General features: G+C 36.2%; 1 protein-coding gene and 1 long non-coding RNA gene across 3 annotated transcripts; both read right to left on the bottom strand.

The window, feature by feature from the left end:
* Positions 1 to 5,626: 5,626 nt before the first annotated feature.
* On the bottom strand, positions 5,627 to 25,453 carry LOC106796005 (uncharacterized). 2 transcript variants are annotated; one of them, XR_005888529.1, is made up of 4 exons: positions 24,555 to 25,453; positions 6,888 to 8,690; positions 6,671 to 6,810; positions 5,627 to 6,186 (listed from the first exon to the last, which is right to left on the bottom strand). It is a non-coding gene; the product is annotated as an uncharacterized lncRNA (long non-coding RNA). The 2 variants fall into 2 exon arrangements; XR_005888530.1 differs by having other exon boundaries at positions 8,438 to 8,690.
* Positions 25,454 to 26,590: 1,137 nt separating this feature from the next.
* Positions 26,591 to 27,430, bottom strand: LOC100500561 (calcium-binding EF-hand family protein). Its single transcript, NM_001249203.3, has one exon. The coding sequence runs from the start codon at positions 27,320 to 27,322 to the stop codon at positions 26,831 to 26,833; it is 492 nt and encodes a 163-aa protein (NP_001236132.1). The 5' UTR covers positions 27,323 to 27,430; the 3' UTR covers positions 26,591 to 26,830.
* Between the last annotated feature and the right edge of the window lie 467 nt (positions 27,431 to 27,897).

Here is a 27,897-nt window from a genome sequence, read left to right as displayed (position 1 = left end):
CGAACTTTTTAGTGAAAGGTTCGGGAGTTGTATTTACGCACGGGGAAGGTATTAGCACCCCACACGCCCGTCCCAAGGGACGGCAGCCTTTAATCGAATGTGCAAACATGACTTGGATTTTTATGTTCCCTTTTATGTTCTTTATATCCTTTATACCCTTTTTATATTTTTTCTTTTTTGTGGTCGACAAGGGTGTTTCCCTTTGCTCCTACGTATTCCTCAATTTGGGATGAGAAAATCAGACCTACGTAGTTCTTTTTTATCAAGTGATTCTTTTTTACTTAAGTGGTGATCATTTTAAGGCGTTGGACCTTAAAAATGATCCATTTTACTTAGTGAGAAATTGAGATGACAAACTTCAAAAGCCTATTTTTGTGGACGAGCTTGACTAGGCGAATTGATTTTAGCCTTTAATTTCACTTTAGTTATTAATCAATTCGATTAAGAATGAGAAATCCCAAAGAGAAAACGTCCGATTGATTTTCCGCTTTATTTTACTAAAAGATGTCTTTTTGATTATTATATTATTTTTTTACCTCTTTTTGATTTCCAACGTGGTTACGGCACGACCGAACGGTCGGAATTTATTTTAACCGAAGTTAATGGATAATACAATTCAAACGTTCGGTGGAAATTTATTTTATTTTTAAGTTAAGCGAGAAATGACTTAAGTAAAATGGCTTAAGCACGTCAACAGGGGGTATAAAAAGTAAACAAAACGAGAATAAAAATGCACGAAACACAATGTGGACCATTACGGGCACATAGAATGAATCGAAAAGCTTGGTTCGAGGTACTTACCCGTTGAAGATCGAAGAACGATGAAGAACGAATGAAGAACGTCGAAGAACGGTTGAAACCTTTGCGAGATTCCTCACGGAAAACGTTACGGAAACGTTTCGGAAGCGCCTCGGCTTAGATTTTCTTCACGGAAACAATTTTTCCAAGCAAATTCGAAAGAGAGAGAAGTGCCAAAGGGGCTGAACCCTTTTCTTCTTCACTTCCTCCCCTATTTATAGCAAAATAGGGGAGGTGGTTGCCGCCCAGCTCGCCCAGGCGAGCTCAGCTCGCCCAGGCGAGCTCAGCTCGCCCAGGCGAGCAGGGTTGCTTCCTCCAGAAGCAACCGCCTTCTGGAGGAATATTCCGGAGGGCCCAAGTGGGCCTGGGTGCTATTTGCACTCCCATTTTTACTAAGTACACCCCCCTCTGCTGTTTTTTGGTGATTCTTTTTCCGTAAAGTTACGGAAACTTACGAATTTCGTAACGATACTTGTTTTCTTTCCGTAATGTTACGGAACCTTGCGGATTACATAATCATCCCCTTTTTGACTTACGGAATGCTACGGAACCTCACTTAATTATGCAACGATGCTTCCATTTGATTTCCGGTGTGTCACGGAAACTTACAGATTGTGCATCAATATTTTTTTTGGTTTTTCGGCATGTCCTGAAATTTCACAAATTGCCTAATGATGGGTGCCAAGCACCTCACGAGGACCAAAGAATGGTCGCACGTCATCGAGCAAAGGTCCCCGGACGAAATTAGGGTATGACAAATACAAAGATAATTCTTTTGATATCTTTTTTAAATTCTGTAAATGTGATCAAAACGAAAAAGGAGTATGCATTACTTCAAGCAGAAGTGATCATGAGGGCGGATTTGAAAATAACAGGTTTCAACTATTCTGTGAAGAAAATGGAATTCTTCACAATTTTTCAACACCAATAACTCCTCAACAAAATGGGATAGTTGAAAGAAAGAATAGATCTCTACTCGAGATGGCTAGAACCATGGTCAATGATAATTCAACCCCTAAGCACTTCTGGGCTAAAGCAGTGAATATTGCGTGTTATCTTCAAAACAAAATATACATAAGACCTATACTAAAAAAGACTCCTAATCTATCGTGGAAGGGACGAAAACCCAACATATCATATTTTCATCAATTTGGATGCAAATGTTTTATTCTCAACACATCGCTCGGGAAAATTTGATTCAAAAAGTGATAATGGGATATTTTTGGTTACTCTGAAAGTTCAAAGGCATTCAAAGTGTACAACTCAATAATCTTAGTAGTTGACAAAGCTATTCATATAAGATTTGACGAAAATCAGCCTGATAAAGATTTATTAGAGCTAGATGAGTCTTTTTCCGATTTATGACTAGACGATAACATTATAGCAACCAACTCATCCAGATAGAACCTAGAGATAGAAGCGTTTACTCAACAAGAAGTTCAAGTAGAAGTAAGAGAACCCACTGGACACATCATGAGAAGAAATCATCCAAAAAGTCAAATCATTGGTGATCCAACAAATCATGTCAGACAAGATCATCACTTTGAACATAAGGACATAATGCACTGATTTATGAAATGGAACCCAAACACATTGATGATGTAATGCAAGATGACAATTGGGTGAAAGTGATTCAAGAAGACCTTGACTAGTTTCAAAAGAATGATATCTAGAAGCTAGTTGAACTTCCAAAAGGAGAGAAAGCAATTGGAGTGAAATGGGTATTTCATAACAAACTGGAAGAAAATGGTTGTGAGAAATAAAGCATGGTTAGTTGCTAAAGGTTACTCACAATAAGAAGGTATAGACTACAAAGAAACTTATGCACTTGTTGCATGTTTAGAGGCAATATGCATCTTACTTTCATTTGCATCTTATAACAATATGAATTTGTATCAAATGGGTATAAAAAACGCATTTCTAAATGGCTTAATCTAAGAGGAAGTTTATGTTGAACAACCTCCAGGGTTTGAAAGTGAAATCTTTCCTCAATATGTTTTTAAACTCAACAAAGCCCTATATGGACTTAAGCAAGCTCCTAGAGCTTGGTTTGAAAAACTTGTGGAAGCAATGCTTTCCAAGTTTATTTTGATGATGCCAAAGACTCAAGTCAAGAATCAAGATTCAAGTGAAGATTCAAGACTCAAGATATGCAAGAACTTTAAGAAAAGCATCAAGATAAGTATAAAAATATTTTTTCAAAAGAAAAGATTGAATAGAAAAATTTGTCCAAAAGAATTTTTCAAAGAAAAATATTTTACCAGAGTTTTTACTCTCTGGTAATCGATTACTAGAAGGCAGTAATCGATTACCAGAAGCCCAAACAGTTTTATAACTGTTTTACAAAGTAGTAATCAATTACCATGGGCATGTAATTGATTACCAATGTTTTTATACGTTGGATTTCAAATTTCAAGAGTCACAACTTGTGATAAAACATTTTCAAACTTGTGTAATCGATTACACAATATATGTAATCAATTACCAGTGTTTCTAAGCGTTTTGATTTTTAAATTTAAACATAAAGAGTCACATCTGTTGATGTGTAATCAATTACACTATAATGGTAATCAATTACCAATGACTTATTTTGAAAATTAAATTACCAAAAGTCACAATTCTTAAAGTGACTAGTTTTTGAAGATTTTTTTCAAGAGTCACAACTTTTAAAGTGACTAGTTTTCAAGAGAGTCACAACTTTTAAAGTGACTAGTTTTGAAGAAATTGCCAAGAGTCACAACTTTTAACTTGTTTTTTCAAGAGCCATCAAATGGCTATAAATATGTGACCATAGCACGAATTTCAACTAACTAATTTTCATTCAATTATTCTCAACATCTTTCTAAGAGTTTTTGTTCAATACTTTCTTTGTCAAGAAAAGTTCATTGGTCAAAAACTTGTGTTATTCTTCTTCTTCATTCCTTCTCCCTTTTGCCAAAAGAATTCAAAGAACTAGCCATCTAAGAATTCTTTTGATTCTTTCCTTCTCCCTCCTGCCAAAAGAATTCAAAGAATTAACCATCTGAGAATTCTTTTGATTCTTTCCTTCTCCCTCTTGCCAAAAGAATTCAAAGAACTAACCGTCTGAGAATTCTTTGCCCAAACACTGAATTCAAAGAACTAATCATTTGAGAATTCTGTGTAAGAAGCGAGTAGCTTCTTGGTTGTAATAGTGAACACAAGGGAGGGTACATCCTTTGTGGTTCACTTCAAGTAGAGGGTACATCTACTTGGTTGTTCAAAGAGAACAAGGGAGGGTACATCCCTTGTGGATCTTTGCTTGTAAAGGATTTTACAAGGTTATTGGAAATCTCAAGAACCGTGGGTTGCTTGGGGACTGGACGTAGGCACGGGTTGTGGCCGAACTAGTATAAATCTTGTGTTTGCTTTCTTCTTCCCTACACTCTTTACTTTTCCGCTGTGCACTTTTTATTTCTGCTTTACTTTTATCTAAGTTATTGGTTCTATTCTTTACTTTCTCATAACTTAGTAGTAAAGCCTAATTGATTCTAGTAACATTAAGAAGGATAATTTTTTAATTAGTCAAGACACATTAATAATTAATTTAACCCCCCCTTCTTAATTATTCCGAGGCCACTTGATCCAACAAAACTAAGTTCATTTCTCTTGAAAAATGGCTTTGAGCAAGGAAAGGTTGGCACAACACTCTTTCACAAAAAGTATGATTCTTAGTTTTTATTAGTGCAAGTGTACATGGACAATTTCATTTTTAATGCTACTAAATAAATACTTTGTGGAAATTTTTCTAAGTTGATGCAGACTGAATTCAAAATGAGCATGATGCGAAAGCTGAAATTCTTTCTTGGATTGCAAATAAGGCAAACATCCCAAGGATACATTCATCAGACCAAGTACGTGAAAGAATTACTAAAGAAATTCAACTTGAGTGGCACAAAAGAGATGCAGACTCCTATGCACTTCATACCTTGGGTTGGACGAGGAATTAATGAAGGTGGACAGGACTCAATATAGAGCAATGATTGGTTCACTGCTCTATCTCACTGCGTCCAGGCTTGATATTATGTTCAATGTTTGTTTATGTGCAAGGTTTTAAAAAGAACCAAAGGAACTTTATCTAACTACAGTTAAACGTATATTCAGATATCTATTTGGAACTCCTAACCTTGGTCTTATGTTCAAAAGAAGAGAAATTTTAAAACTCACAAGCTATTGTGATGCGGACTATGTTGGTGATAAAGTTGAAAGAAAAAGTGTTCAACTCATTGGCAAGTGCACCAATTCGTTCAAGTAGTAATTAAAACGGTAAGACCGAGTATCGTATCCACATGAAATTTCTTGTACTTCAATGACGCATATTCAGTTTGTAAACAATTTTTAATTGAAGTAAAGTGAAATGAGGCAGCTCATGCATGTCATCAAGTGAACTATAACCATTTTTCTTAACTTAGAAAAACAAATGCTAGAAATAAACGTTGAGTTTTGAAACGAAACAAATACCAAGGTGAATATATCGGGGACTTGACATGATTAATGAAGCTTTTCTCTATTTAACATTATCCTAATGTTCTTTGCACCGTCAAACTTAATCTAATTGCAATCCCTCACATGAAAGAGCCTAGCCCTCCTAGTTTCATTCTTGATTCCTCAACAAATTCAATCTATGTGAGTCGCATTACGGATTAGATGGAATTTCTACTAGATTACTTCACACTATTCCTAGAAATGAAGGTTTCTAGCTGTTCTACCAAGTTCTAAGGACTAGAAGAATTTCCCAACACTTAAATCCTAACAAAGCATAAAAATAGATGATCAAGTCACAAATATGATAAATAACCACAGATAGAAGCAGAGAACACTAGCAAATAATATTAAATAGATAGTTAGAGTTTTTACATCAAGAGTGCTCAGTGGAAAAACTCCCCAACAATGAAGTGTTTAGCCTTCCATTAGCATGGAGAGCTCATTACAAGGCTAAAAACAAGATAGAAATGGAGTGGTGAAGTAAAGGTATGGAGAAAGCAGCTTGCTTTCCTTCCCTTAGCCTTGGTGCTATGTTATCTTCTCACTCATGTTGCATGTGTCGTTTGGTTTCCCCCTCTCTTCTAGCTTTATTGACTTTTGGGATTCTCAAATTACGAATGTGTGCTCAGCGAGCATGTCTCGCTGAGCGAGAGTTAGTGACTGAGCGCTTAGCGGATGCAAATGTGCTAAGCGCGAGAAGCGACAAAGGCCTCACTGGGCAGGCTGGCTGCATGCTTAGCGTGCTGCTCTCTGAATTTACATTCTCTAGGGTTCTTCTCTCGCTGGGTGAGCTGGCTTCCTCGCTAAGTGGGTTAGCCTCACTTAGCTAATATGGCTCGCTGAGCGAGTTCTTCAGCAACACTTCCATATCTTCCTTTCTTAAACCTGAAAATCCAAATAATAACAATATCAATCATCAAAATGAAGCCTTCACTATGTAAAACTCACACAAAATCAGTTATTTACAAATCTCACAAGAAACCATAAAATTAGATGCACATTGCTACTTTTTATCTATTTTTTAATGCACTTTGTACTCTTGAATAACAATTATCAAAAAGAACAAGTGGAAGCTGTCACTTTATAGGTGGTAACTTAGTAACTTGGATATTCAAGAAGCAAGGCTCAACTACATTGTCTACTGCTGAAGAAGAATACATGTTAGTAGCAAGTTGTTGCGATTAAATTCTTTGGATAAAAAATCAAGTTGAAGATTATAATGTCTTTGAGAGTAAAATTCCCATATTTTGTGACAATAGAGTTGTTATAAGTCTTTAAAAAAATCCACCATTGCATTCTAGAGCAAAACATATAGAAGTTAAACATCATTTTATAAGAGATCATGTTCAAAAAGGGACAATGGACTTACAGTTTGTACCCACACAATGTTTACATGAGGGCAATACTTATCAGGAGGACTAAGAGAAGAACTGTGACTCCCATGTAACAAGAGCTCTTTAACGAGAGAATGCTGATAAGGCTGGTGACCAGAAGATGATTGTGTACAACCTGATGTGCAACAAAGCAAAGAGATAGGTCAACAATCTGAACAAAAGTGTTCTTCACAAAGCAGGTTCTAAAACAACCTTGTCTGATCTCCACAAGTTCATGTTATTTCACTTGATGGAGAAACTCCCATTTGACCTTCCACATGCCACATACATTAGTATATTGAGGAACCTGAAGGGCTTAGGTGGTTTGAACAACATCTACTATGCAACTCTTATCAACAAACTTCTATGGGATCAAGAAGTATACCATATTTTCAACAAGATGGACGAAGACTCTAAGCACACCCTAATAGCCAAGGGCTCAGTTGTTACATAACAACAAAAGTTTAGCAAGACAAATCTGAAAGCTATGAAGGTTGATTTAGAGCATAGTTTGAAAGAGGCTCATTTAGTGGACCTAGACGCTATTAATAAAAGGAAACAAAAGAGCCTAGTCAACGCCATTTTTGATAAAGACCAAGGGTTGAACAACTTTGGTATTTATAGAAAGATTCAAAAGATCATGGTTGAGCAATAGAAAAGAAAGAAGACTAGAAAACAATCTCAAAAGGATGATGAAGAAGAAGAAGAGCTTCTAGCCAGGGAGCATAGGACGAAAAAAAAGACATAAGACTAATGTGTCCGCCTTTGTATGCCCACTTGCCATAACCTTAATAACACAAAGGTTGAAAGACCTAAGTGAGATTGATGAAGATTATGAAGGTCTGGTTCAAGTGGCTTTGCAAAAGAGGATAATAGCTGCTCTAGTTGCCCTTGCACCAAAAAGGGCTAAGAAAGTCCAACCAGTCTCAAAACCTCGGGCATCTGTCATCCTTTCTGTTATTCCAAGACGTATCAAGACATGACTATGAGCATACTCCATCTAAGGCCTTTAAGGCTTTATCATTAGACGTCATCTCTTTCACAATGGACTCGTCCAGTGCAGCCCAACTTTGTCAAGATGTCTTCCCACTGGCTCGCACTTGGAACTCAGCAACGAGTTCTACCATCTACGGAGGTAACCCCCACTCAAGCATGGCATATTTTTTAGAAGTTAAAGGATAAAAATAGCTCTCAAGGATGCATCTCTTGAGATTTGTTAGCAAAACACCGAAGGGACCCTTCACAAGAAGTGGAACCCCCAAAGGTAGAGTTTCAAAATAAGGTGCAACTGCGAACGCCCATTACCAAACTCTTTGCAATGCATCCAGCTGATCTCAATCTTTTCTAAAAAGATTGTTCATCCCTTGGAAAATTGCATGAATGAATGTACTTGAGAGATCAAGCCATTGCCTACCCTCCTGGTCTGTACATCTCGAGGGCCACTGATATCAAGATGGTTGCTGATAAAGTGAGTCTATGTCTACCAATTTGGGATGTTGCAAAGAAAAATGGATTTAAGCTTTACTACATTGAAGATATGCCCACAAGGAATATGAAGGTGGAGATTGTTAACTTTCCCCACAATTGGAGATCACAATTTAATGGGAAGCAGCTTATTCACACTCTCAAAACTCTCTGGAACTTGGACCTTTCTCTCTCTAGAAACCCTAGACATGCAAAGCTCTGAATCCCAATCCAAACTCCCTTCACAAAATCTAATTTCAGGCTTAAATAGGTGGCCTTGTTCGTGCTCGTGCGCTTACCACAGGTATGGACCGCTTAGCGCATGTTAGTGATTTTTGGCTTAGCGCGCCTTTCTCGCTTAGCGGACGAACTGAAGCGGTGCGCTTAAAGAGATGAAGCGGTGCACTTAGCGAACCTGTACAACTCATCTTCTTCCAGAGTCTTCCTCGCGCTTAGCCCAAGAGTGTTGCGCTTAGCGGATGCTCGCTAAGCCAACATATTGGCTTAGCGAGAAGGTGAAAAACAACACTTTCCAAAGCTTGCCTAATTAACCTGAAATTGAGAGAAAATGATTATTAAACACACAAAATGAAAATACTAAGTATTTATTACCTATACTTAACAGAAAATATTTATAACACTACAAAATAACCATAAATTGGGAGAGTTTGATACAATTTATACAAGTTTTATACACAAAAGTTAGTCGTTTTCACTGACTAACAATTATGCATGGGTTTTGGGAATTATGACTCTTTCCATTCCCTTTCTTTGTAGCCCACAACTCACTTTACTAACCCACCTCATTCCCATCACTCAAGATCGGCTCACACCTAGGCCTAAACACTCTAAAAATCTAATAATCACACATAGAACATGGTTTAAGCATAAAAATAAATATAAACATCACAAATCATCATCTCATAATTAATTATAGACACTTAAATTTAAATTTTAATTACCCTTGCTAATTAATTAAAACCACTTAATCATACATTATGCAAACACAATGTTACAGAGAGGATAGGTCCTTCCATGTTAGTACTACCATTGTAAATAAGTACAAGTCTATGATAACAAATAAATTAATGTCCCAACACCAATCATAAAATCTTGCTACTTCCCTAAGGAACTAAAGCTGCCCAAATGTACACCGATGAACTTTTTGAACATGTAAGTATTAAAGTAAGCTAACTAGGGACATATTGGCATATTATCCCATACTGTGTTACAAAATATAATGCACTAATCCTCTTTGATATTAAAACTATTATACTAAGCATGGTTGTCAAAATCGTATTTTAAATCCTAGAATCGTACAATCCTATAATTCAGTGGAGCCTCTACGAGTTAAAACGGTAGTAGAATTGAAATCTGAGTAGACTCCAGTGAGTTTGCACAGACTCGAGTGAGTTAACATAGACTCACGAGTTTGTGTCGAGTTTGCGGGTTTGAGGAAAAATGAAACGACGTCGTTTCATTTGTTTCATTTTTCCTTCTTCCTCCTCCCTTCGTGCCTAGGCCAGAGTTCTTATTGTTTGAGGGTTTGTGATGTAAACCCATTTGCAGAACGGTTAAGGATGGATCTTCAAAGGTTTTTCTTGTTTTTTACTAGTATGAAATTCAGAAAATGGGATGGATAAGGAGAGAGAAAGTGGCGAGTTTATGGAAGGCTGAATGGAAGGGATTTGATTCAAAGTCTGAATGTGTTTGGATGGAGAATGATGATGATAACGAAGGTGTTCAAGTGGGATTAAAGGCTGGTTTAGAATGATGAAGAAGGAGAATGAAGAAGGCGATTGGAAGAATTACTCCTCCAGAATTGGTGTCAGACACAAGGTGGTGTTCCTTGATAAACCAATTTCTTGAATCACTCAAGTAACTAAGGAGATTCACTCTCACACTTTAGAAGGTGATTAAAACTCAATTCAAGGTTTCTTTTTATTAGAAAATGTGCAGCCCATAAATAGGAATGACATCAAGTTGGTTACACAAGTGAGAAGATGAAATGATCACCAATAACAACAATTAATGGTGTCATTATACCTAATTAAAACTAGAATTAAGACAAATGATCACCAATAACAACAATTGATGATGTCATTATACCTAATTAAAACTAGAATTAAGACACAAAAACATGTGGGAAAATGCTTAACTCCTGGTAAGCTAAGAGGCAGCCACAAGCCTAGAGTTTCCACCTTATTAAACCTTAATTTCTTCAAATTAAAACAATCCCAAAGGTGGTGCAAATCCAAAGAGAATTGACAGCCACTTTAACACAAGTTTGGGCCTTTATTTCAACTAACAAAATGCTAATAAAACCACTCAACAAAGTGGCACCCTTTACTCTTCTTGGAACAAGGTGCAATTGACAATCCGAAGCTTCTCCACTTGTAACTTAGGCCTAAATTCAAATAGCATGGTTAACACTTGTTGAAGAGCTTCCTTGGCCTTCTTTGTTCTAGCCCTTGCCATAGGTCCTCCTAGTCCTTCTAAAGGTTCCTTGCCCTTAGTCCTTTCCATGTTCTCATCACTCTCTCCCTCTTCAAAAGGATTTATCCTTAAATTGGCTTCTCCATCTGTATCAAAAAGAGTTAAGTCAGACACATTAAATGTAGTACGCACGTTATACTCACCGGGCAATTCAATCTTGTATGCATTCTCATTTATCCTTTCAAATACTTGAAATGGACCATACCCTCTTGGTTGAAGCTTGGATTTCCTTTGCTTTGGAAACCTTTCCTTTCTCATGTGAACCCAAACCCAATCTCCGAGTTGGAAAACAACCTTTTTGTGCCTCTTGTTTGCTTGTATAGCATAGCTCTTATTCCTCTTTTCAATTTAGGCCTTGACTCTTTCATGGAGCTTTTTCACATAGTCTTCTTTGGCTTGTCCTTCCTTATGCCTAAAAACTGAAATACTTGGCATTGGCAACAAATCAAGAGGAGTTAGTGGATTGAAACCATACACAGCCTCAAAAAGAGAACAACTAGTGGTGTTATGCATAACCCTATTATAAGAAAATTCAATGTGAGGTAAGCAAACTTCCCAATTTTTAAGATTCTTTTTCAAAACGGTCCTTAGCAAGGTACCCAAAGTCCTATTCACGACCTCCATTTGTCCATCCGTTTGAGCATGACAAGTAGTAGAAAATAGTAACTTAGTACCCAAATTTCCCCATAAGGTCCTCCAAAAATGGCTTAGGAACTTGGAGTCCCTATCACTAACAATTCTTCTTGGTAATCCATGGAGTTTCACCACTTCTTTGAAGAACAAATCCGCCACATGATTAGCATCATCAAATTTCCTACAAGGAATAAAATGAGCCATTTTAGAAAACCTATCAACAACAAAAAATGTGGAATCCTTACCACTACTTGTTCTAGGAAACCATAAAACAAAGTCCATTGATAAATCAATCCATGGAGAATCTGGAATTGGCAAAGGTGTATACAAACCATGAGGTATTACCTTTGACTTGACCTTTCTGCAAACAATACAACACTCACAAAATTTCTGCACATCTTTCTTCATGTTAGGCCAATAAAAATGCTCTTTCAATGAATCTAAGGTCTTTTGGACCCCAAAATGCCCCATCAATCCACCTTCATGGGCTTCACACACAAGCAAGTTTCTAGTAGAACACTTGGGCACACATAATTTATTTTCTTTGAAAAGGTAGCCCTCATATCTATAAAAACCATCTTTAGAAAACTTTTCACAATTTTTGAAGATTTCACCAAAGGTGTCATCTCCTTCATACATTTCTTTCAAGCAATCAAATCCAATCATTTTTGTTTCAAGCATAGAAAGCAAAAAGTGCCTCCTTGACAAGGCATCCGCAACAATATTTCCTTTTCCCTTTTTATAATAACATAAGGGAATTACTCAAGAAATTCTACCCATTTGGCATGCCTTTTGTTTAGTTTGCCTTGTCCCTTTAAGTATTTTAGGGACTCATGGTCACTATGGATCCCAAACTCCTTGGGATAAAGATAGTGTAGCCATATTTTCAACGCTCTCACTAAGGCATACAACTCCTTATCAATAACACGAAGAGAAAATGAAGAGAAAAAATAAATTTGAGTGAGTTGCATGAAGAGAAAAAAACCATCACTTTTTTTTTATTGGTGTCTCTTCAAAATGGAATAGAGAACAATAAATCGCTTGGCACATGGATAGCTTTGACCTTGGATTGAGAACAATAAATCAAACTTTTAGGTTCAGGCAACTCTTGGATAGCTTTGACCTTTTCTTCATCAACTTGAACCCTTTTGGAACTCACTACAAAATCAAGAAACACAACATGGTCTTTGCAAAAAATGCATTTTTCAAGGTTGGCATACAATTGTTCCTTCCTAAGCACACACAACACCGATTTTAAGTGTGCAACATGCAAATCAAGGGTTGTGCTATAAACAAGGATATCATCAAAGTACACCACCACAAATTTACCAATGAATTCTCTCAAAACACGGTTCATTAATCTCATAAAAGTGCTTGGTGCATTAGTCAAACCGAAATGCATAACCAACCATTCATATAATCCATATTTAGTTTTGAAAGTAGTTTTCCATTCATCTCCTTCTTTAATCCTTATTTGATTGTAACCACTTTTCAAATAAATTTTGGAAAAGAAACAAGCACCATGCAATTCATCAAGCAAATAATTAATTCTATGTATTGGATACCTATATTTAATGGTAATATTGTTTAAAGTTCTAGAATCGGAGCACATCCTCCAAGCACCATCTTTTTTTGGAACCAAAATTATCGGGACAGCACATGGACTCATGCTATCTCTTACCCATCCCTTACCAATGAGTTCTTCCACTTGTCTTTGGATCTCCTTGGTCTCTTGTGAGTTGCTCCTATAAGCTGGCCTATTAGGCAAAGAAGCTCCCGGCATGAGTGTTAATTGTTATTCATGAGTTCTTAGTGCATTGAAAATTTGTAAGAAAATAGCAATATGCCTCCAATTTATGGTTCTTTTTGTGCAAATTGTAAATATTTTCATTCTTGTGTGAATTTATAGAGTAGAAACTCCATTTTTGTGATCTAATGTTGAATTCAACCCAGTTTGAAGGCTTAAGAAGAGAAGGTGTAAAAAGAAGCTGATGAACTCGCTTAGTGAGGCGGATTGGCTAAGCGAACCTCATTCGCTTAGCGAGGCAGTTAGCTCGCTTAGCGAGGCAGTTAGCTCGCTTAGCGGATGCAAAACCATAGAAGAGGATAAGTCAGAGATCAGCACACTTAGTGCGCAGCCAGCTCGCCCAGCGAGGACGTTGTCTCTTCCCGTGCTTAGCGCACCCAAGCTCGCTTAGCGGGTTTTCACTTTCTCCCGCTCAGCGAGACATGCTCGCTGAGTGAGCCTTCATGTGTTGAGAATTCCAAGAGCCTTTAAAACACTTAGTTGGTGGTAAACCAAAGGTCACCAAGCTAGACACAGCTGAAGCTATGTGAAAACAGAGAGAAGAAGGCATAGAGGTTGGAGAGAAGACATTCTTCCTCACCCTTTTCCATTTTCTTACACAAAACATTCATTTTTATAGTTGTATGAAGCTTTTCTTGTAATGGAAGGCTAGGAACTTCATTGTTGGGGAGTATTCTACAGAACACTCTTAATGTAAACCTCTAACTATCTATTTAATGTTATTTTTTGGTGTTCTTTGCTTCTATCTGCACTTATTTTACATACTAATGGCTTGATCACCCATTTGTATGTTTAGTTAGGCTTTTGAGTGTTGGAAAATGATTTAAATCCTTAGAACTTGATAGAGCAAGCTAAGGGCCTGTGTATCTAGGAATATAATGCAGTAATCTAGTATGTTTTGTACAATGTGCATATTGCAACTCTTTTAGAACGAGTTTGTTGAGGAATCAAGAACAAAAGCTAAGAGAGTTAGGCTCATTCTTGTGAGGAATCATGGTCTGAGTATATACTCGGTGCAAGAGCGCTAGAATAACATTAAATAGAGAAAACCTTTTTATACGACAAAAGAAAGTTCAGTAGAAGGCTCCCCAACGCTTTTATCTTGATATTTATCGCATTTTTACAGTTTTGAGTTTATTTCCTAAAGTTGATAAATCGAATAGTTGATTGCAAAAAATTAAACCACCATTGAATCTTTATTTTATTTCAAAAGCTAAAAAGTGTTTGCATACTGAATATACATATTCTAAGTGAAACAAATTCCCTGTGGATACGATACTCGGTCTTACCGTTTAAATACTACTTGTGCAAATTGGTACCCTTGCCGATAGGCGAACAATGAGATCAATTTGATGCTCAATTACCCTCAATGGTGGCAACCTATTCGGAACACTTGATGGAAACACATCCTCAAATTCCTGCAAAAGAGTTTTCACACTAGAAGGCAATTCAAAGTTGTCAAAAGTGTTAGTGGTCAAAACATAATTTTAGCAAATCAACAAGTATAGGGGTTGTTTTCAATGAAACAACCCTTTGACCTCTCCTTTTGTAGCTATAAAATTCTCCCTCACTTCAAGTGTTTCACTCATCTTTTTCCTCTATTGTGTTTCCCTCTTTTTGTCCTCACATTTTGAACTCTCAAGTGTTTGTGTCTCTTTTTCTTTTTCTCTCTTTTCCTGAAGAATTTTCTCTCTCATTTTCCTTTGATCCTCACACACTTTTTGTGGACTCAATGGTTTGAGCACTATCTTTTTGCATTGATACGTGAAAGAGATCTTGTTGGTGAAACCATCATGATTATCCCTCTTATCAAAATTTTCATGGTCTCCCCAAGAGTATGTGGCTGGCCTCCATAGGAACAACATCACAAAGCACCTTATCATTATACTTTCCAATGGAAATATCCAACTCCACTTGCTTCCTTACTTGCACCTCTCTATCCTCACTAAGCCATTGAAGCTTATATGGCCTAGGATATGGTTTTGAGACTAAATTCAATTTAGACACAAGTCTTGCACTTGCCACATTGGTACAACTCCTTCCATCAATGATCACCATGCAAACTTTGCCATTGATCAAACATCTAGTGTGGAAAATGTTTTCTCTTTGAATTTCCTCCATAGACTTCAATTGATGGCCAAGTAACCGCCTAATCATCAATAATTCTTCCTCCGGTGTTTTCTCCACTTCCTCCTCATCATCTTTACTCTTTTCTCCCTTTTCAACTTTGGACTCACTAATGTACTCTCCATCTCTAAGAATCATGACTTTCTTGTTAGGGCACTCATATGCATATTGTCCTAAGCCTTGGCACCGAAAACACTTCACATCCCAGCTCTTTTTTTAGGATTGTTCTTGGAATTTTGGAGGAGTTTTTGATGGTATAGGTACTGCATTGGAGGTGGTAGCCCTTTTACTCTTGTCCTAACAACTAGAAGAACCATAATTAGTGGAACTGCTTTTGGCCACACCTTTCCTCTTCAATTGTTGCTCCACTCAGATTGTTTGGTGAAGCAAATCCTCCATTTCAACAAATTCCTACAACTTAACAACATCACAGATATCACTATTTAAACCATTAAGAAATCTAGCCATAGTTACCTCTTCATCCTCTTCTATCTTGGCTTGAATCTTGAGCACCTCCATTTCTTTATAGTATTCCTCAATGCCTTTGCTACCTTGGTACAACTTTTGAAGTTTGAATTTTAAGTCCCTAGTATAGCTTGTCGGCACATACCGCTTCCTCATGATCTTTTTCATCTCAACCCAAGTTTCCACCAAAGGCTCCTCATTTCTAGCTCTCTCCCTTTGCAATTTGTTCCATCACACAAGAGCATAATCTGAGAATTACGCAACTACTAGCTTCAATTTTTGGGCCTCCTTATAGGTGTTACATGAGAAGATATGAGCTATCTTGAGCTCCCGCTCCAAATATGCCTCTGGATCACTTTTTCCTTTAAAGGGAGGAATGTTGAGCTTGACTCCTTCACTTCGGTTTAGCCTTGGACCACCACCATTTCCTTCTCTCCTTTCTTCTTTATGACATTCACGATTCTCTAATCGCTCAATTCTTTCATACAACTCCTTGTTGTTCTCTCTCAATAGTCTTTGCATTTTGTTGGATCAAGTGGCCTCGAAATAATTAAGAAGGGGGGGTTGAATTAATTATTACTAAACCTTTACTAATTAAAATTTACCCTTCTTAGGCTTTTACTATGTTGTTAAGAAAGTAAAGAACAAAAATATAAACTTAACCAAAAGTAAAAGCGGTAATTAAAGTGCACAGCGGAAATTAAAGAGTGTAGGGAAGAAGAAGTGATAACTGCTAAATAATTGTGAATTAATAGTAAAGAATTAGTCAAATTTTGGCCTGAAATTAATTATTTAGCAGTTATTTGTGATTAAAAGTTAGAAAATTAATTAAATTGAATTTTTGGTTGTAGATACGAAAATTGAAGTTACATTAAGCAAAAAGGCAACAGGAAGTGAAGAAAAAGAAGAGGTTTGAAGTAGGCCCAGCCCAACACGCGCACTAAGCGCGCGCCACGCGCTAAGCGAGTAAAGCAGCATAGGCGCTAAGCGAGGCGTTAAGCTCGAAGATGCAGAATCTGTTACGCGCGCTAAGCGCGAGCCACACGCTAAGCGCGTGATCCAACAGAAACACATGCTAAGCCTGCAGCGCGCGCTAAGCGCACGATCTGAACGCGATAAGCGTGAGGTGTCGCGCTAAGCGTGCTTATGAAGGCCCAAAGCCCACTTCAGCAGCTATAAATAGGGAGCTAGTCCAAGGGAAACAACACACCTTTCCTCAGAGCAATTCTCTTATCATTCCAAGCCTGAGCTCTCCCTTTTCTCTCTATATTCTTGTTTTTATTACCCCCATTCTTTCTTTCACCCCCAATTGTAAAGCCCTCAATGGCCATAAGTGGCTAATTCCCTAGCTAGGGCCTAACAGGCCTAAAAAGCCAACGATGTATGGTGTACTTCAAGAGTTATCAATGCAAAAGAGGATTCTAATTCTTTTCTTTTTATCTTGCATTTATGTCTTAAATTGCTTTTGGGTTTTATTCGCTCGAGAGAGGGTATTTCCTAGTAAGGATTTAAGAATTAATGCATGCATCAGTTTTAGGGGTTATACGCTTGGGAAAGGGTAACACCTAATAGAACATCTTAAGAAAAGGATCATCGGGTTAGCATTGCTAGGCATAGAATGATAACTCAATGCCCACACATTTAGCAACATCTAGAATTTAACCTTAATGCATTTTAATTATTGAATCTTCGCAAAAGCATTTGGGAGATAGGTAGTTAAAATAGGCTTGTCATCATGAGGCATCAGGGGCAAGTAAAATTAATAGATGTGGGTAGAACTAATACAATTGCATTGGTAATGAATATCATATTTACATGCATCGTAGGCCAATTGGGTTTGTCCGGTCTTGGCATTTTCATCAATTGTCTTTCTAAAACTATTTGATCTAGTAATAGCAATTTACTCTCACATTTATTCTTGTTTTTACTATTTATTCCTTACTTGCAAATTGAAAAGTATTCAATAAAGTGCAATAAAATCCCTGTGGAAACGATACTCGGACTTCCGGGGATTACTACTTAGAGCGATTTGGTACACTTGCCAAACACCTCAACAAGAAGACAAACACAAGAGTTTTATACTGGTTCGGCAACAACCCGTGCCTACATCCAGTACCCAAGCGACCTGCGGTCCTTGAGATTTCTTTTCAACCTTGTAAAATCCTTTACAAGCAAAGATCCACAAGGGATGTACCCTCCCTTGTTCTCTTTGAACAACCAAGTGGATGTACCCTCCACTTGAACTGATCCACAAGAGATGTACCATCTCTTGTTCTCAGTTACAACAACCCAAGTAGATGTACCCTTTACTTGTACCACAAAGGATGTACCCTCCAATGTGTTAAGACAAAGTTCTCAGGCGGTTATTCCTTTGAAACTTTGTGAAGGGGAAACAAAAGATATCTCAGGTGGTTAGTCCTTTGAAATCTTTTGTTTAAGGGAAAGGGAAGAATCAAAAGAATTCTCAGACTGTGTTGTTTTGAATTCTTTGAAAAGGGAGAAGGGAGACACAACAGAATTCAGGCGGTTAGTCCTTTGTTCTTTTGGAAAAGGGAGAAGAGAGACACAAAAAGAATTCAAGCGGTTAGTCCTTGGCGAATTCTTTTTGGCAAAGGAAGAAGAGAGACACAAAAGAATTCAGGCGGTTAGTCCTTCGTTCTTTTGGAAAAGGGAGAAGAGAGACACAAAAGAATTCAGGCGGTTAGTCCTTTGTTCTTTTGGAAAAGGGAGAAGAGAGACACAAAAAGAATTCAGGGGATTAGTCCTTGTCGAATTCTTTTTGACAAAGGGAGAAAAGAATGAAAAAGATGAATATCACAAGTTTTTGATCAAAGAACTTTTCTTGAAAGAAAAAGTTTTGAACAAAAACTTTTAGGAAGATGAAGAGAAATGAAACCAGAAAGTTCTATTGAAAGAAATGAAAGAAGATGTTGAAAGATAGAATGATTGAAATAAAATGATGGATCATTATTCAAATTCATGCCATGGTCACATATTTATAATCTTTTGATGACTCAAGTCAAAGTTTGTGACTCTTGGCAATTTCTTTTAAAACTAGTCACTTAGAAAAGTTGTGACTTTTGAAAGAATCTTCATAAACAAGTCACTTGAAGAATTGTGACTTTTGGAAATGAATTTTTCAAAAATAGTCACTGGTAATCGATTACCATTAAGGTGTAATCGATTACACATCAACAGATGTGACTCTTCATTTTGAATTTTGAAAATCTTAACGTTTTAAAACACTAGTAATCGATTACATGTTTACGGTAATCGATTACAACTTTGTAAAACAATGCTGGCTACTGGTAATCGATTACTACCTTCTGGTAATTGATTACTAGAGAGTAAAACTCTTTGGTAAAAGATTTTGTGAAAACTTCATGTGCTACTCAATGTTTTGAAAAACTTTTTTAATACTTATCTTGATTGATTCTTCTCTTGATTCTTGAATCTTGATCTTGATTATTCTTGAATCTTGATTCTTGAAACTTGATTCTTGAAAACTTCATTCTTGAATCTTTGGAATTTGCTTGACTCTTGATTCTTTGGCATCATCAAAATAGCCTTGGAAGGCATTGCTTCCACACATTTGAGCATTGAGAGCATCCAACAAGAATCTTTGTGCCCCATCCAATTGATATTCCCCACCACCAAACACATTCAAAATAATAATAGTTATAAAGAAAATAGAACCTCACCATACTCAAGTGTATCTCTCAAATATGACTTTTTTTTTTATTTTGTACACTCTTGCCTTTTTCCACTCTAGAATTCTCCTTGAGTTCTAAAGCAGTTCAAGAGAAAGTTTACACAAAGTTCAACCACCAATTTGTGACAAGGAAAAGGCTTAGGGTTAGGCTAACAAAGGCTTAGAACAAGGACAAAAAATTCCAACAACTACACAATGGGATTTTTTTGAAGGAATTAAACTTCAGAATTTGGTAATTCAAACCTTCTAATAACCAATTAAATTACCTTCAAAAAAATTTTAAAGCTATTATAGCATGAACCATTCAGCCCAAATAATTTTTTAAAATAAGTTTCTGCCTTTTTTGTAACAAGAAATTAAAGGCCTAATTTTTGCAATGGTTTAGCCTCAATAAAAAAAATAGCATGAACAAGGTAATATAAAATGACAAAGAAGAAATTAGAAGGATGTTACCAAGAAATTTTAGCTCAAGCAGTCATGATAAACCCTTGAACCGGAGCTCTGATAACCAAAATGATGTAAACCCATTTGCACAAGGGTTGAGGATGGATCTTCAAAGGGTTTTTTTTACTAGTATGAAATTCAGAAAATGGAATGGATAAGGAAAAAGAAAGTGGCGAGTTTATGGAGGGCTGAATGGAAGGGATTTGATTCAAAGTCTGAATGTGTTTGGATGGAGAATGATGATGATAACGAAGGTGTTAGAGTGGGATTAAAGGCTGGTTTAGAATAATGAAAAAGGAGAATGAAGAAGGTAGTTGGAAGAATCACTCCTCTGAAATTGGTGTCACACACAAGGTGATGTTCCTTGATAAACCAATTTTTTGAATCACTCAAGTAACTAAGGAGATTCACTCTCACACTTTAGAAGGAAATTAAAACTCAATTCCAGGTCTCTTTTTTATTAGAAAATGCGCAGCCCATAAATAGGAATGACATCAAGTTGGTTACACAAGTGAGAAGATGAAATGATCACCAATAACAACAATTAATGGTGTCATTATACCTAATTAAAACTAGAATTAAGAAAAATGATCACCAATAACAACAATTGATGATGTCATTATACCTAATTAAAACTAGAATTAAGACACAAAAACATGTGGAAAAATGCTTAACTCCTGGTCAGCCAAGAGGCAGCCTTAAGCCTAGAGTTTCCACCTTATTAAACCTTAATTTCTTCAAATTAAAACAAGCCCATAGGTGGTGCAAATCCAAAGAGAATTGACATCCACTTTAACACAAGTTTGGGCCTTTATTTCAACTAACAAAATACTAATAAAACCACTCAACAAAGTGGCACCCTTTACTCTTCTTGGAACAGGGTGCAATTGACTATCTGAAGCTTCTCCACTTATAACTTGGGTCTAAATTCAAATAGCATGGTTAACACTTGTTGAAGAGCTTCCTTGGCCTTCTTTGTTCTAGCCCTTGTCATAGGTCCTCCAAGTCCTTCTAAAGGTTCCTTGCCCTTAGTCCTTGCCATGTCCTCATCAGTTTGTGTTTTTCTTTCTTCCTCACTCCATCTTGGTTATTCTGTCACTCCATCATGATGGTGCGGCTACGAAAGCAAAGGCAAGGTGCTCCATACTTGTGCGTGGTGGCCATGATGACAGTGCGAAGTGGAAGTGCAAGTGGCTGAGACGTCGAGTGTGTGTTTTTTCCATGAGACCGCGACTATGCGAGTGCGTGGTGGCTGCGACAACGATGAAGCGTGTGACCACGATGAGATTGAAGGGAGTTAGACAGAGTCACTAACTACTATTCTCTTTTGTGTTATGTTTTCCCTTTTAATCCTCTGCGACATGTATTCTTCTTTTCCTATTCTTTGTTTGAAGTTCTCTTTCATTGTTAAATTTTTAGGTTATTTTTAAATTTGTAGTCTAACTCTTTTGCTTACCTTGATGTGGCCAATCTAATGACACTCGACCTCATTGGTCTTCTCTTTGCGTTTACGTTTCTGCTATTTCCTTGTATGGAGAAATGCAACATCATTTCAAGTCTTGTGCATTTCCGAAACTTGCTTCAATTGTCAAATCCAAATTTATGCAATTGTTTTTATTTGTTTGTGTTTTTTTATATTTTCTGAATGGATAATCATGTTCATGTCCATTAATGGTTTGCATTTTTGTTAAAAACAATAAGTATTATTGTGGATAAATATTACTTAAAATCTTAGACTAATAATAGAATATGTGTATATGTGCAGGTTGCAACTATAAAAATTCACTTCCCTCTCCCTCTGCATTCATTCATGAGTGTGTATTATTCTGCATTCAACTGCAGAATCACAAATAGCCATTTAGTGAGGCATTGAGTGTTATACCTGCAACATGAGTAAGATCTGACTCCAACAAGTATAACAATTCTTAAGCGATAGATATAAGGTCAGTTAAAATATCTAAGAAACATCTCATAATATGATGATTATATTAAGAGTATCTTAGATGAATTATTGTTAAAGCTTATTATTTTGATTTATTTTAGGATTAAAATATTTAGTTATGATTTTATATATATGAATATTAATATATTTTTTAAATTGAGTAAACTCTTACGAGTTTATGATTTGATTCTATGAGTCGGGTTTACGAAGCCTAAACGAGTCTATGTAGAATCATGAGTCTAACAACCTTGATACTAAGTCACGATTCCATTTTAATAAGGAAACACATCATGAAATATAAACAAAACTAATAATCAACCCTAAGAGATGATCTATTAGATTCTAATTCCTCTTAATTACTTATGATACAATCAATATATTATTGGATATATTTTTGTATATTCTAACCATTATCAACGAGGATGGGCTTAATTGGTAGTGTCAATAAAAGATATGGTGGATTTAGTTCTTGTTAGTAGTAAGTCCTTTATTGGTAAGAGATCTCTGTAACCACTATTAGCTCCTACGGATGCTAGTGGCATATCTTGATTTTGGTATTGGGCAACCTTTCTCCCCCTAAATTTCATAGACCAAAACTAGGAGTTCAATTCTGTTAATAAATCTATTGGGCTCCATTTTGGGATATATTGTGGTGCACTGTATAAACACAAGTGATGTGTATAGTGCACACAAAATAGAAGAGAGGGAAGAATAAATTACTATATGCTATGTTTGGACGGAAAATTTTAATTGGGGAAAGTAATTTTATAAGTACAATTTAAAATTTTGGAATTTTAAAAAAGAATGTTAAACAATAAAAACTTAGAGTGTGTTTGGATGAGGCAATTTAAAATTCTAAAGAATTTTAAATTCTAAGAATTTCAAATGCTCTAATTTAAATTTATTTATTTTTAAAATTTTGTGTTTAGATTCCTTTATTAAAAGTCGAAGCTATCTGTTTCCAACGCGTCCACACGTGAGAACAAAAATGGCGAAGCTAATGGACAGAGCCATTGGTGGCGTCGTCGCGATTCTTGGAGGTCGTCATCATCATCTTGAACTCCTCAAAGTTGATGCACCCGTCGACGTTAGTGTGTGGAATCCATAGTTGAGGTTGAAGTGTGAAGAAGAGGAAGGATTATTGGCGGTGAGGAAGTCAATCTACACAACAACGCCTCTATGATTTCGCCAGAATGGCTCTCATCAACATCTTCGCTCACCCCTACGCTGCAGTTCGTTGTAGCTTTTTCCCATTTAATTCGCTTATTCCTTTCCCCGTTCTTATTCTCACTCCCATTCATTCAAGGTGTGCAACTTGTACTGTGGAGATGACGACGCTGATAAATGGGTCGACGCTCAAATTGGCCACTACATTGGAATTGGTACTCCCTTCTTCTTCTTCTCAATCTCACCTTTCATTCTCATTAGTCAACTGTTCTTGTTGTTGTTGCTGCTTCTGTAGATGCGCCTTCGTCTAGGATAGAGCAAATGCTAGAAGCTTAGGAGATTCACAGGAAATCCTACACTGTCGAGTTCTTTGAGCTTGATCCTTGCACGGTGAGCAAACAAACATCATCTTCAATTCTCTCTTCCATTGGAGCACGTTGTCGAGCTCGTCGGCGGAGATCCTGTCGTCGCCGTTGGCATCGAAGCGGTTGAAGACTGTCTCAAGTTCGTTCATGTCTTCGAAGTACGGAAAGAACTTGCTTTTGAGAATTTGAAATTCGCTCTCTCGAAGATAGAATTTGAAATTCTATTCTTTCAACTAACTAAAATCCTTTTTAAAATTCTAAAATTTTAAATTCCTTTTACTAAAATATCCAAATAGTTACTTTTAATAAAAAAGAATTTAATTCCCTATAAAAATACATTAACTAGTTAAATTACCCTATCCAAACACACTCTTATGAAATTTAAAAAAAGTGAAAATTTGACAATTCTCTTCTCGGCGCACACACTCACTTCACTCGCAATTCTCTCATGTTGCGATCATGCACTGTCACTCTTTCCCTAGCAACCTCAAACTCTCTCTTTGGTTTGTCTTCTTCACAATCTCAAGTTATATCTGGTTTTTCTCTTTCTCTTTCTCTCCTAGGGTTTGATTGGGGTTTCTTTAATTTCTAGGTTTGACCGAAGTTGAAATGGTGAATATCCTGTGATTCTTGTTATCATGTGTTATTCATGTTTTATGACTTGAGTTAAACCTGTACATTTTCCTAATTTAATAAGACAATTGACGATGTTCCTCTTATTATAGAAAATCAAAGTGATTAAGTTTTTGAATTTGTTGTTTTATGTGCAGCACCAGACTTGAACTCCTGTTCAATTCCTTTCTCATACGATCCATCTCATTTCATATCACTATATAGTAATTTTTGCTTGGCATTTTGTTCTACTTGCTTTACTAGTGCTAATTGCTGTGAGTTAAGATTATGAAACTAAATTTTTGGAATGAAGAAACTTTGCATTCATTCACAAACAACACTGAAGTTTCTTCTCCACAGTTTATATAAAAAAATTAAAAAGAAAAAAAAAACACCATGTGTCGGTCAACTTGACTCCTACTTGCTTTTATGTGTCATATTCGAACATTTTCAGGACCATGGTTGAGAAGAAAGTAGCCATACTTTTGTGTTGGACATCATATATATGTAGGAAAATAAAATTAATAAGTTCATAACGAAGCAAACAAAAACAAAAGCATTAAAAAAAACAAACGTAACTAGGTCTCTGAAGACTTCTCGCTCGCTGTGCGAAAGTATAGAGAAGAGTCAATGTAAGTAGACTTACCTTTGCATATGCAAAGAACTCGTTTTTGAATTGAATCCATGACCAACTGATCAAGACACAACTTTACTACTGGGTTAGGGAAGCAAACAAAATAAAGACATAAAAAATAATACTAAAACAAACACGAAAGAAGACAGATGGATGGATACATACAATACAAGGATGCAAATTAAGCAAATCTCATAATTGAAATTTAAAACCTGATTCCGACTATGTATAAGCCAAACTCCTGAACTCTATAATAGTACCATCCACAAATCAAGAGTAATAAACTTTGATGAAGTGAGAATTTTTGGAATCACAAATTTAAAGTAAAACTTATTACCATAAGAGTCTGCTTAAAATTTGATAACGTTCTAGCCAGAAGAATCTGCCTTGTTCTTGTTGGTCTGAATTTTTAAAACTAAAAAGAAGAAGAAAAGAGAAAACTCATAGGAGGGCACGCAGATGGAAGATAAGCAAGGCATGGAAACATTAGGAACTGAAGAAATTAAGAAAAAATATATTGTGAAGGTTTCAAAAAGAATATGATCAGAACGCTAGAAATTAAGGCTTTAGATAATTAAAAGAGTTAGGACAAAAAAGCCCTTCAATTATATACTCAATAATGGTGAAGAAGTTACAGAGGAAGTGCTGCGTTGCAAACATGGACACCATATACCCACAGTATTTTTACACCATGGTTGTGGATGATAATAAATTGCCGTGGACGGTCGAAGATTTCTCATACTGAAATGACAAGTTGAATTATTATCATATAAAAATATTGAAACTTAAGGATGAGTACACTGTCTATTGATTTTTCATAATAATTATCACAAAATTTCTTATGATAAAAACCTTGACTAATGACTATACAAACTAGAAGGTCAAAACTAATTCGTATAACTACTAACGAGAACTTCTCGTACGGTACACTCCCTGTATACATAATATATCATTATCAGTATTTCATTTACGTGACATATGTGGCACGCATTCACCGCCCAAGGGTTTAGAAAAATTATTATCAATAATTGACGGTTTTTTTTTATAAGAAAAAGACTTGCTATGTCAACCTAATATTCATTTTTCAGTTGCAGTGTCTTTTGCGCGCTATGACTTTTAAAATAATCCTTTTGGTAAGTTTCATTGATTCATAGCTATACTAAATTAGATTTTTCCACCGGGTAATACTGGACTTTTTCCATCACTCACAAAATTAATCACCATTGTACAGTACTTCATCATTTAGTTGGAGTCAAATGAGAAGCTCTAGATACCCTGGTTCCACCAAACATAATTACAAAAAAAAAATTCACAATAATTCTACGCGTACCAAATTCACGGAAACCATGTAACATTTCAAATCCTTTGAAAACATAAGATTTGTTGGGCGGTTAAGAAAAAAAAATCGCAAATTCGATCTCTCTATTAACAAAAACTAATAAATTAACAATTAAGTTTTGATAAAAATAATTTCAAATCCTCTTTAAAGAAAGACTTGTAATAATAAAGGCAAAAGGTGAGGAATTGCATGACTATAGCAATGACTACACTCTTTTCCCCGTTAAATCTTTTCTTTCCATTAACAGGTCACTAATCCAAGTAAAATTAAGTTTAGATTCCTTATACAAGGTTTTCAGTTTAAAATTTATGATAAAAAATACAGAGAAAAAGTGTCTCTTAAAAAATGATCAATCAAATTTCATCAACAAAACTAGTAAATACTTCCTTTGCAACTGTAATATAATATTGTCACTCAAAAAACTTTTATTCCATAAACAATGTGCATAAAGAAAAGATCAATAAGAAGCCTATTTGCGGAACTTCTGTAATATTTCGCATATGAAGGTAACAATCTGCATTAACTAAGACTTTTAGCAGGGTTACATGAAAAGCTCATTTTGTCATATTCATATATAACCTCGAAAAACTAATGAAGCTGCATATTCTCTGTTCTGTTTCTACCTTAGTCAGAGTATTCGTAGTTTATTAGCTAAAAAAAAGTATTCTTAGTTTCGTAACTACAGAGTATTGATCATATGATAGCCTATACAAATACAACTTTGCATTACTATTTTAATGTTCAGCACTTGTTGAACAGTTTCAATTTACAAACAGTAGCAATAACACACTTTTGTATGCCATAGCACGTGTAGCGATTGATTATTATCACTAATTACAATAAACCACAAAAAGTAAAGGCCAGGAAGAATGTCCACTACCATACATATCTTAATAATGACTTGGTAGTGAAACTTGCAAACTGTAAAACTTGGCACAAAATTAAACAATCATGAAGTTGTAAGAAGCATCATGCCCTTAAACTCCTGAAAATCAAGCTTGCCATCAAAGTTAGTGTCATAGGAGCAAATCATGGATGCACAATCCTTGCCACACCTTTCATCATCCCACATGCCAAGCCTCTTCAACACACACTCAAGCTCTTGGCTTGTGATGAACCCATCATCATCCAAATCAAACACCTTGAAAGCCTTGACAAGGTCCCTCTCCACTTCCTCAACCTCATCACTATCATCCCCCCCACTAGCCCCTAATTCCTTCTCCCCATTATTGTTCTGCTTCAACCTAGATTCATAAAAGAACAAGAACTCACTGAAGTCGAGGCTTTTCTTTCCCACCAAAGACTCCAATTCCTCAATGCTATAACCGAACCCTGTCTTCTCTAGCAGCATCTTCAACTCCTCAAGGCTCAAAAACCCATCGCCATTCATGTCCACCTTCTCGAAAATCCGCAGCAAGTCACTCGGTGTTAGTGGACACATTTTGTACACAAAACAAAAGGGTATTTGAATATAGTGAAGTTTTTTGTTTATAGTTAGTCAAACTCAAAGCTCGCAACAGTTATATTATATGCTCAATTGCTGATACATGTATGCAAGACATGAAGTGCTTATATATATACACACAAATATGCAGGGACCACTTTCTCTTATGTGTGCAGGAAATTGATTATCGTAGAATAATTCAATTCAGACTTATGATATTATTGATGATGTGGCTGAGAATGATGCAAGTCTGAGGCAATTTGAAGGAAGTTTCACAGCCTTTGCCTTGAAAGCAACTTTTCGGTTATTCCAAGAGGATATTTATGAGCTGAATTTTCTAGAATTATGAGTCTAATTGATCTAAGTCTTTAATTTTTACTGTTAAATACTTCCGTAATTTGGGTACAACAATACTGCCATTTTGTATGTATGTTTGTACTGTAGATGGTTTTTTTCTCTAGGGTCACTTTGAAGTTGATTTTGGACTGGGTTTTGTAAATACGGGAATTTAACCGACAAAGTGTGCATTCAAATGCGTGTTCAGTGCGTGTGTGGTGCAATTGTTCCGGACT

The sequence above is a fragment of the Glycine max genome, chromosome 14, assembly GCF_000004515.6.
Source record: "Glycine max cultivar Williams 82 chromosome 14, Glycine_max_v4.0, whole genome shotgun sequence".
NCBI classification, from domain to species: domain Eukaryota; kingdom Viridiplantae; phylum Streptophyta; class Magnoliopsida; order Fabales; family Fabaceae; genus Glycine; species Glycine max.
Note: the sequence above shows the minus strand (reverse complement) of the source record. Positions and strands in the feature narration are given on the sequence as shown.

What these genes read in the sequence shown, in the direction of transcription:
- LOC100500561 (NM_001249203.3), bottom strand. Translation starts at nt 27,322, where the DNA reads ATGTGTCCACTAACACCGAGTGACTTGCTGCGGATTTTCGAGAAGGTG.